This window comes from Colobus angolensis, unplaced genomic scaffold (genome assembly GCF_000951035.1).
Source record: "Colobus angolensis palliatus isolate OR3802 unplaced genomic scaffold, Cang.pa_1.0 Scaffold3, whole genome shotgun sequence".
Taxonomy (NCBI): Eukaryota; Metazoa; Chordata; class Mammalia; order Primates; family Cercopithecidae; genus Colobus; species Colobus angolensis.
This window is the reverse complement of record NW_012116265.1, coordinates 987,044-997,587: the sequence shown is the minus strand read 5'-3', so window position 1 is coordinate 997,587 and position 10,544 is coordinate 987,044. Positions and strand designations below refer to the sequence as shown.

The 10,544-nt window shown below is 52.2% G+C and overlaps 1 protein-coding gene across 1 annotated transcript in view; it reads left to right on the top strand.

The window, feature by feature from the left end:
- The first annotated feature begins 6 nt into the window (after positions 1-6).
- RIN3 (Ras and Rab interactor 3) overlaps positions 7-10,544 on the top strand; it is a 184,307-nt gene continuing 173,769 nt past the window's right edge. The window contains exon 1 of the mRNA XM_011949388.1: positions 7-91. Coding sequence (XP_011804778.1) covers positions 48-91 — 44 coding nt within the window. The 5' untranslated portion in view covers positions 7-47. The remainder of the gene's footprint in view (positions 92-10,544) is intronic.

The window sequence follows — 10,544 nt, the reverse complement described above, 5'->3', positions numbered from 1 at the left end:
CCCGGCGCCTGAGCTCCTCAGTTCCCCGCCCCGGAGGTGCCGGCGGCATGATCCGACACGCCGGGGCGCCCGCGCGCGGGGACCCCACGGGGTAAGTCCGGGCAGCCGCCCACTCCTCCCTTGCGATCTCCACGGCCCCCATCCTGGCCGCCCCACTCCACTTTTTGTCCCCGAGAGTCCTCCGGGCGCGGGACCTCGGGGGTGTCGGGCTGAGACGGGACCCCCACTGTGACTGAGGCCAGATCCCGGTTCCGCGGGGCAGGGGGTGGCCCTGGTGACTCCACTGGACCCGACGACTCGGCTAAACTTTCAAGGCCAGGCATTTCACTGGGAACCCAGTGCACACTTTAGGCTGTTGGTGGACGGATTACGAGGGAGTGCGTCTCTACCTGTCAGAGCCGGGGCTACCCGCGTGGACGCGGCCCCCTCCTTGGCTTCGGCCCCGCCTGAACTTTGCAAACAAATTCGCTGTCCCAGCCCCGCCAGCCTGCTGCACCCGCTGCTCTGCGAGTCCCAGCGCGCGCCCTCGGGCACTGGAGCCCGGCCGGGCGTGGGGTCGAAGACCCGGACCCCCGCAACTTTGGGCGCCCGCGGCCCAACAACTGACCGGCCCTCCTGCACCAAGGGTCCGCTGGGCCCTTATCCCCCGCCCCTCTGTCCTGGCCATAGACAGTGACCTTCGCACCGGCCGTGGCCGAGCCTGGTGCTTGGGTAGGGTCCAGGGCGCACGGGCTGCGCGCGGGCTGTGGGATCCCGAGGGAGAAGGCGCAGCGTGGAATGCATGACGCCGAACGGTTTGGGAACTGACTTGGAGAGGTGTCCTTGGTGGCTAAGTCCCCGCTCCGCCTCCTTGTCGCCCCCAGCCCCACCTCGCGAGCTCGGGCATTGTTCGGGGCTGGGCTCTGAGAGAAAGTCTTCTCGCTTTGCCCAGCTCAGAGGGCGTCCTGAGAAGCTTCAGGTGTTGTAGAGACGCCAGGTCGGAGGCGGATTCCCGGGGAAAGCCTATTTCTGGGTGCCCAGGAGCGCGTCTGGGGAAGCCATCCCCAGCTTTTTGGTTTAAAAGTCCCGGGCCTACTTCTCTGATGGACACCCTGCCGCTCCCTGGCCTGGCGGTGTGACCTCATCTCCCAGGCCCTCAGTTCTCTGCTCTGTGAAACAGGAGAGTTGGGCGGATCTTGTGCAGTCCTGAACGGGGGGACAGCTGGAGGTGACTGGCTCCCACTCAGCTGGGAGAGACTGGGAGGGGGCCTTAAGCTCATCTAGATCTGAACGTCTCCCTTCTTCTCCCTCCGTCCTGCCAGCCCTGAAATTCTGGTTTCTCTGCAAAGACAAATGCCGTCCGGTGGGAGGAACTGGGAATTCGTTGAGGAAGAACCCACCACCCTCACACCCACTTGCAAGTATCTGCCACACCCAAGATGGCAGGGTGAAGCCGGAGAGGAGTTTCTCAGGGAGGAAGGGGAGGTGAGGGGCCAGGGGTGCTGACCTCACCGACTTCTCATTTTTCCCAGAGATGATCTAGATGACCCACTTCCTCTTGTCTTTTTTTGTTCATTACTGGCTTAGTTATTTAAACTCTGTGTATCTCGGTTCACTTCTAATAAAATGATAAATAATAGTAACTACCCCTTAGAGTTGTTTTGAGGACTAAATGCACAGAAAGAGTTGAATGCATTAGCCTATGGGGTAAACTCTTAATCATAATTATCACCATTATTATCATTTGTTAGGTATGATCCCTCCATTTGCCAACTGTGTAACCTTAGACAAGTGACCCGGCCCCTGCCTCACCTGTAAACTGGGGGTACTAGCAACACACACCACATAGAATTGTTTCATGGACTGGCTGAGTTCATAGCTAAGCAGCTGCCCCCAGGCAGCTTAGGGGAAACGCATCCGTTCAGGCCTGCTTAGAACTGTGCTTGGTACATTCTAGCGCTATATGAATATTGGTTTGTTGCTAAAAACATGGCTTTGTTTTGGAGGACCTTTTGGGTTGGAAGGGCTTTGAAGGGTAGAGGATTTGCCGGTGGATTGGAGGGAGAGAGGAGTGGAGGATGACTCTGGTGGGGCTCTGTCTGCCCAGGGTCCAGTGCTTCAGGGACAGATGCCAAACTGTGTGTAGTCTGCTGAGACTGGGTTCTCAGAGTCCACTCAGGCCAGTAGCTTTCAGGGGGTAGGGAGAGACCTAGCAGGCACCCCCATGCAACCCCACCGTGGCAAGTAGACCAGTCACCTTTTCACATCTTTGCCATGTTAAAGGTCTGCTTAAGATTTCATTTGAAAAAGGATTCCACTGCCGGAAAAATGTGGCTGTCACTGACCTAATCAATCTCCTAATTCAACAATGAGGAACCAGAGACTCAGAAAGGGGAAATGGGCTCCCTGGTATTGGGGGAGGTGGTGGTAATTCACGTCTCCTGAGCCTTGGCCTGATCTAATGCAAGGGTCCTGCTGGAGCCCTAAAGAGGAGCCCGTTACCCAGTCCAGGTTGAGACAGGGGGCTCTTCTGGGTGGGGCCCACCTAGAGCAGGGCCAGTGATGGATTCAGGGTGTGAGCTCGCAGCTCCAGCTCTGTCCCTTGACCTTGGCTTCCTGGATTCAAAGAGCTAATGTTCCTGGAGCTCCTGACTGGCACTTAGGAGACCTAGCCCTTTCCAGATCCTAACAGAGGCTCTGGTGCACAAGAGCAAAGGGTCACTTCACCAGCTCAAGCCTGCACTCCTGCCCCCCACCCCACAAGAAGCCCCAGTACATCCTCTGAGAAGCAGCAGGGAGTGCAAGGGTCTGGGGATGCAGGATCCCCTTGGGATGAAGGAGTCACAGCACATTTATCCCTGAGGCCCTCCTCATCTCCCCTACCCCCTTGGTGCCCCTCTATCCTGGCCCTGGGTCCCTGATCCGTGATTTTCACTGAAGTAGCAAGTGTGAAAAGCTTAAAATGCCACAGGGCTCCTGCATTTTAACCCAGGAGATACAGAAATCAAAACTGGAAACCTACCAGGAATTGATCTCAGCTGGAAGCAGAGAGAGGCGTGATATTTGAAGGAGGACACCCAGACCCTTCACCATCCCCTTAGGCCTCCCTGGAGCTCCATTTTGGAGATAGGAGTCTGAGGTGGTCTGTGTTGCCTCCCAGTCCCTTGCCAGAACAGAGACAGGGAAAGAATGGGTGACAGATGGCCACAAACTCTGTCTCTGTGACCCCCTGGAAGATTCCACCTGTCATGGCAAGACATGGCAAGCTGTGTCATCTAGGTAGTGATGAGTGAGCACAGTTGGGTGGGCAGCAAGGAAGAGGGGAGGCAGCTTGGAGGAGGGGAGTGCCTGAGCAAAGGCTTGGGTGGTGGGAAAGTGTGGTGGAGGGGCTTGTGGGGCGGGGAGTGCGCCCTTCAAAACCCAGAAGTACATGACACACGTTGCTTTACAAAGGCCTCTTCCTGTTGGCCCCCTGCTATCTGATCCTATTAGGGAGTAACCTTTAGAAGAGAGTGGAGGGCCAGGTGTTATCATCTTGTTATTGGGTAATTGGTTGGTGCTGCTCTGACGGACAACTCCAGAATGTCCTGTTGATACAACCACTGCCTCGAACCAGCATTTATTCTGAGAACCAGGAAGTCGAACTTCTCCTGCCCGCCAGGAGTGTCTGAAACATGGATGTTTTCCCCCAAGATTGGAGCCAAAACTGAAAATCACAACTTTAATGACTTTACCAAACTGGATCTCCCCCTCCATCCTACCCCACAATGGGCCCTCCTGGTGGTTTGCTTGTTGCGGATCAATCTAGAGGGACTCTCAGGCCGGGCAGGGAAAGCGGTGTGTCCCCCAGCAACCCCCTAATTGCCCTCAGGTGACATGCTGTCCTATTTAAAAGGTCCCTCAAGAAAGTCCTGCCCTCCGTACCGCAGCCCAGCCCTGCTGGAAGCCGGTGCACAGCTTCGTGTCTTCTGTCCTCCCCAACATGCAGAGCTTGTCTGTGGTCTTGTGCCTTTGCCCATGAGGTTCTTTCTGTCCTTTTCACAGGGCTCACCTCTTCCATGCAGCCTTCCATCCGTGCCAGCTCACAGAGATTCCTGCCTTTTGAATATTCATGGCCTGTTTCACATGAACCGCTTGTTTGCCTAGCAATTTGAGAGAAGCCAAAACCTCTTTCATATTATGACTTCCTACTTCAGTTACAAACTTCCAAAGAAAGGGGTCAGGTCTTTTTGTTCCATATCCTTGTGTCCTACACGCACTTGGCACTCAATAAATGCTTGAGGCCAATGACACACTGATTGAAGGCTGCACAGCCTTATCTTTTGTGTCCCTGGAGCCCCTGAATTTCTGGAGGTGTTTACAAGGTGACCCAGATCACAGGGTGGGGCTAAGTAGGGGGAGACTGAGGGCTTGGGGGCTTGGAGCCCAACTCTATTCTGCAGCAGCTGGTGACCCCCACCACAAGGCTACCACACTCCTCTCCAAGTCTGGAAAGAGGAGGCCACCCAGGCAATTGAGTAGGGACCCTGCTTGACCCCGACTCACCTAATTTTATCCTCCCCACCTGTGCTCCTGATACTTGTCAGGGAGAAAGGATGGGGGAAGGAGAGGCCAGCCCTGGATACTGTGTCTCAGCTGGAAGAATGGAGAATAGCTTGGTGTACAGACTTGGGGGAGCCCTGGGGCGCCAGTAGGTTCCAAATGCGGGTCTCTGGACCACTGAGAAACTAGGAAAGTAAGGGTGGCCTGTGTGGGGGGGGGGGGGGTCAGCATCAGCGTCAGCCATGGCTGCCAACATGTCTTTTCTTAGGCAGAACTGTCCTTTGCTGGTTTGAAAGAGGTGTGGGGACTTGCATGTTGTAGGTCATCAGTAGGGCTAGAGAATCTGGGGTCCTGTCTCCTCTAGTATTTTAGGATTTTATTCTAGGAAGCCACTCCCTTCTCTCTGGACCTCATTTTCCCATCTGAGAAAAGAGCTCCATGTTCTTAAGGTCACTGCTTGCTCTGACAGCGGCTCTCCGAGTTACCAGCTAGCAGGCAGCAGAAGCTGGTGTCCTAGAATAATAGCGTTCAGGGGATCGAAGTGCCCATTGGAGCTGAAGTGGCCCATGGAACATGCAGGCACTTTCACGAGAAACAAAGACCCATCCAGGAGACTTCTGGCTCATTACCCTCACCAAGCTACCTGGAAGGAAATGGTTTTTCTTTTTCTTTTTCTTTTTGCTATTGCTGTGGTTTTATTTTGAAAAACCTAGTCTTGAAAAAAGTACATTTGGTTTTGGGAGCCCACTTTGGGGCAGGACCCATGGCTTCTTGCCAAGTGGACAGTAAGCTGGGAAGGTTTCTCAGGTGGGGAGCCCTGGAGAGCTGGAGTAGCCTCTCGAGGGTGGCTGGGCCAGTGAGGTGGAGCCTGCCTGGCCATCGGCTGTGGGAGCTGTGGAGGTGCTGAGGAGATCACAGGCAACTGGGGGTGGGGGGGCTTGGCTGTTTAGAGATCGTCTGTGAAGCCTGCCCCTGTCAGGGTTGGAGTCTGAGGGGCGGCCCTACCAAGGGAGGTTGAAGCAGGTGCCATGCTGAGGGAGCTCTCTGCCAGGCCTCAGTCTTCCTGCCCAAGGCTGCCCAGAGATAGCCAACATGTCCCTGTGCAGGTGAGGGCAGCCCTGATGCTGTGTGCCTCCCTCCCCACACACAGTGTAGTACAGTGAAGCCAGTCCCTCCCTCCTGCCAGCATGGCCTTGATGGAGAAGAGAGGAGTGATGGGTACATGGGAGGCCTTCCCTCACACTGGCATCCACAGGGCAGTGAGAAGACCTTACTATTTGTGTGGCATCAGCATTTATAGAAGAATCTGGAAGCCACAACCGTGTCCTCTCCTCTCACTTTTCTGCCAGTAGGGCCCCTGTGTGGCCTTGGCATGTTTCCTCTCCACGGGGGTAGGGGTTGGAGGGGCTGCCTCCAAAGCAGAAACAGTGCTGATGGTCAGAAGCTTTGAACATGGCTGCAGAGCCCCCTGCCCCAATTTGACCTCAGTAATACCCAGGGGTGCCCCCATCTCAACCAGTACATGTTTAATGGAATGAACAAGCCTGCAATGAAATGTCGGTTCTCTTTTTAGCAGAAATGGCCTAGGCCGTGGTTGTGGTCAAGGCCTGTTGTCTGTATTCGATGTGACGGCACACACTCAGGCCACATCCTATGGGGTAATGGCGCTTGCATCCCCACCTTCTGGGACTGAGAGCCCCAGAGCCCGGCTCTGCACACAGGCCTGGAGCTGTGGGGAAGCAAGGATTCCAGTAGAGGGGGGTGGGAGTGGGGCCCATCCTCGAGGGGCTGCCCTAAGGGGGGGTTCTCCTAGAAGGTGGCCTCCATTTTGCCCCTGACTCTGGGATCTTCATCAAAGCTGAGAACTTTTTATTCCCTAGTTAAGAGATGCTAAATGCCACCTTACCTCCCTACTGACATTCAACATGGGGTGTCAGGGACTGATGCAAAAACCTGTTTTCTGAAAGGCAAGCTGGAGAGAGGGGTGGATAGAGGGCACCCCGACAGTAGCAGAGAGGCCTTCCCCTCCTCCAGAGTTTCCCAGAGCTAAATTGTTCTGTGGGTCAGTAAGTGTGCTGCTTCATCCGCCTCCACGGACTGAAGAAATAAAGGGCTTTGCATCTGAAATTCACAATCTGATGATCTCTGGTTAAAGGGAACAAGCTGTCAAGAAAGAAGTCACCAGGGACCTTTTCCCCTAACCTCCGTGTTCCCAGCTTCCTTAATCTCAGTCAATGTCACAGACTGATAATGTAAATTTCTCCAGGGATGTAGCAGTTCAAAGCAAGAACTTATCTCTCTACCGATGGCACCTGGTGACAGCATTTATTATCCTTGCTTCTTTCTGTTCTTGACATTTTTGACAGAGCATCCATCTAAAATATATTCAAGGATTCTTCTCACAATGGATGTCTTCTCATTTATCTTCACCCATCCTCCTAATCATCATCCAGACATCCACCTATCCATTCTATTCACCATCCATCCATCCATCCATCCATCCATCTACTTATCCACCCATCCACCTATCCACCCACCCATCCTTGCATCCATCCACCCACCCACCAACCAACCTACCCTTCATCCATCCATCCATCTACCTATCCACCCATTGACCTATCAACCCTCCCACCCTTCTGTCCATCCATTTATCCATCCATCCATCCACCCACGCACCTACCCTTCCATCCTTCCATCCTTCCATCCATCAATCCATCTATTTACTGAACACCTGAACACCTAGGAGTTTCCAGTTTATCTACTAAGGAAAATGATTTGATTTGGATGTTCATCCCCTCCAAATCTCATGTTGAAATGTGATCCTGAGTGTTGGAGGTGGGGCCTGGTGGGAGGTGTTTGGGTCATGGGGGCATATCCATCATGAATGACTTGGTGCCATCCTCACAGTAATGAGTGAGTTCTCAGTTCACATGAGATCTGGTTGTTTAAAAGAGCCTTGCACCTCCCTGCTCTCTCCCTCTTGCTCTGTCTTGCCATGTGACATACCTGCTCCCCGTTCCCCTTCCACCATTATTGGAGGCTTCCTGAGAACTGACCAGGAGTAGATGTTGGCACCATACTTCTCATACAGCCTGCAGAACCATGAGCCAAAATAAACCTCTTCTCTTTTCTTTTCTTTTTTTTTTTTTGAGATGGAGTCTCGCTCTGTCACCCAGGCTGGAGTGCAGTGGTGCAATCTCAGCTCACTGCAAGCTCCGCCTCCCAGGTTCACGCCATTCTCCTTCCTCAGCCTCCCAAGTAGCTGGGACTACAGGTGCCTGCCACCACACCTGGCTAATTTTTTGTATTTTTAGTAGAGACGGGGTTTCACCGTGTTAGCAAGAATGGTCTCGATCTCCTGACCTCGTGATCTGCCCGCCTTGGCCTCCCAAAGTGCTGGGATTACAGGTGTGAGCTACCGAGCCTGCCAATAAACCTCTTTTCTTTATAAATTACCCAGCCTCAGGTATTCCTTTATAGTGACGCAAACTGGACTAACACAGAAAGTAAGAGAAATATGTGCGTATTTAAAGCACAGGGTACTATATAAAAAGCTGCCGAGGTTCTGTTACAGTTGGCTGTGCAGAGTGAGTAGGGAGGACTCCCTGACAGAGGTGGCATTTGAATTGGATCTTGAAGGATACGTAGGATTTTAACCACTGAAATCAAGCATATGCAGAGAAGCATATTGCAGATAGGAGAAACGCACTGAGTGGGAAAGGACACGTTGTGTGTGGCAGCCCTAAGAATCTGGGGTGGGGGCAGGGAGAAGATTCCATGTGTGATGGGCCTGGAAAGGTGGTTGGGGCCCCCTTGGCTATGGGTGGGCAAGTTTGACTTTTACCATGGTAGTAAAGACCACAGTTCTGTTCTTCTGGGCAAGACACTGAAACGGAACCTGCCAGAGCACCTTCTTCCCCCTCCTCTGTTAGGCAAAAGTCGATCTCTATCGCCCGCTGTTGTTGCCAGGGTTACCTGAGATGATGATGTTCTTGACTCTCTGGGTTGTGAGACCAGTGGGGGACTCTCACCTGTATGTATGTGGTGTGTGTGTGTGTGTGTGTGTGTGTGTGTGTGTGCACATGCTATTGATTTTCCAAAAAATGTATCATAGACTTTAAAAGTTCATACACAGACATACCCAAAATAGGGTAATTTAAAGCATCAAACATTTTTATCTGAGTCTGCACCCGGCGCAAGTACGTGTTAACTTGTGTTCTTTTTTCACTGATTGTTACCTCTGGTACACATAGCTACGTGCCGTGTTGTGGACCTATGTTGCCTACCTGCCATCTTCAATGGTCTCATCATATTATGATCATTTTAATGGTCAGTTATTTCATGTGCCTATCTTGACTTCTTTCCAAGTCCCCTCTGTTTTAAATGAAGCTCCTGAAAACTTCCGTGGGTCTAGGGTTTAGGGACCATTTTCTTGAGATCTGTCACCATCCTGGAGCCTTTGAGTCCAGGAGTGAAGCAGAGCCTGCTGATTGGCCCCTGAATTTTTGCTGGGTGTAAGTTTTAGCTGAACATTTCCCAATTTTCTTGCAGCTAGGTGTGGCCATATGACTAAGTTCAGGACAGTGAGATATAAGTGGGGAGTATAATCTGCTTGGAAAACCCCTTAAGTGGAGTGTCCTTCTTTCCTTTCCTCTTTCCTGTTGCCTGAAATGCAGATGTGATGGCTGGAGTTGAAGCAGCCATCTTGGATTCTGAAGCACACTTAAGCATGGAAGCTATGCAGGATAGAACCACAATCTATTACAGTAAGGATCCTAAACATATTAGACCATCATCCCAGCTACAGACTGCTTACCAGTTTTTTTATGAGAAGAATACATACTATTTTGTTTGTTTGTTTTTTAGATGTAGTTTTGCTCTTGTCCCCCAGGCTGGAGTGCAGTGGTGATCTCGGCTTACTGTAACCTCTGCCTCCCAGGTTCAAGCGATTCTCCTGCCTCAGCCTCTCAAGTAGCTGGGATTACAGGTGCCTGCCGCCACTCCTGGAGAGTTTTTTTATTTCTAGTAGAGACAGGGTTTCACCATGTTGGCCAGGCTGGTCTTGAACACCTATCCTCAGGTGATCCACCTATCCCGGCCTCCCAAAGTGCTGGGATTACAGGCGTGAGCCACCGTGCCCAGCCATACTATCTTGTTTTAATTTCTTATTTTAGATTTTCTATCACTTTCAAGCTTAGTTCTAGTGAACACAAAGAGCTTTCTGTCTCCGTCACGTAGCACCAGATTATATGCCCGAAGTACTCAGCTGCCTTGCAGGGCGACCTGCAAGTCCCCATTTCCTAGTGGAGGCAAGAATGAGGAAGAGGGAGGAGAGAGGAAAGGCAGCTTTGCACCCACTAAGGCTCTTGTTTCAAGGACTAGATTGCAAACATTTTTTCTTTTCATATTAAGTGTTTATGAGTTTTAGCTTTCGCCAGAAGCTTTAGACTGTTTATTCTGGTTTGTGTTTCTGACTCTCAAATCCTTGTGCTTTGAAAGGGCTAGGTTTCCTGATCAAGGCAGCCATGCCTCTTCCCCCACCTCAGTTCTGTGCTTTAGGCTGAGAACTCACTTAGGTTAACCCTCCCCGTGCCAGTGTTCTCCAGCACCTCCTGAGAGTTGGTGTCCCTGCCACACCAGCATAAGAAAGGCCTGGAGACCAGGTGCGATGGCTCATGCCTGTAATCCCAGTGCTTTGGGAGGCTGAGCTGGGAGGATCTCTTGAGGCCAGGAATTCAAGACCAGACTGGGCAACACAGCAAGACCCGGTCTCTACAGAAAATTTTATAAATGAGCTGGGCATGGTGGCGTGCACTTGTAGTCACAGCTACTTGGGAGGCTGAGGCAGGGGGATCACTCGAGCCTTGGAGTTCAAGGTTACAGTAAGCTGTGGTGACACCACGGCACTTCTGCCTGGGTGATAGAGTGAGATCCTATCCGTATACAAAAAAACTAAACTAAAATAAAGACCTGGGGCCCAGTCTCAACAATGCCTGCATCCTTACTGGATGCTGCCGTCACTC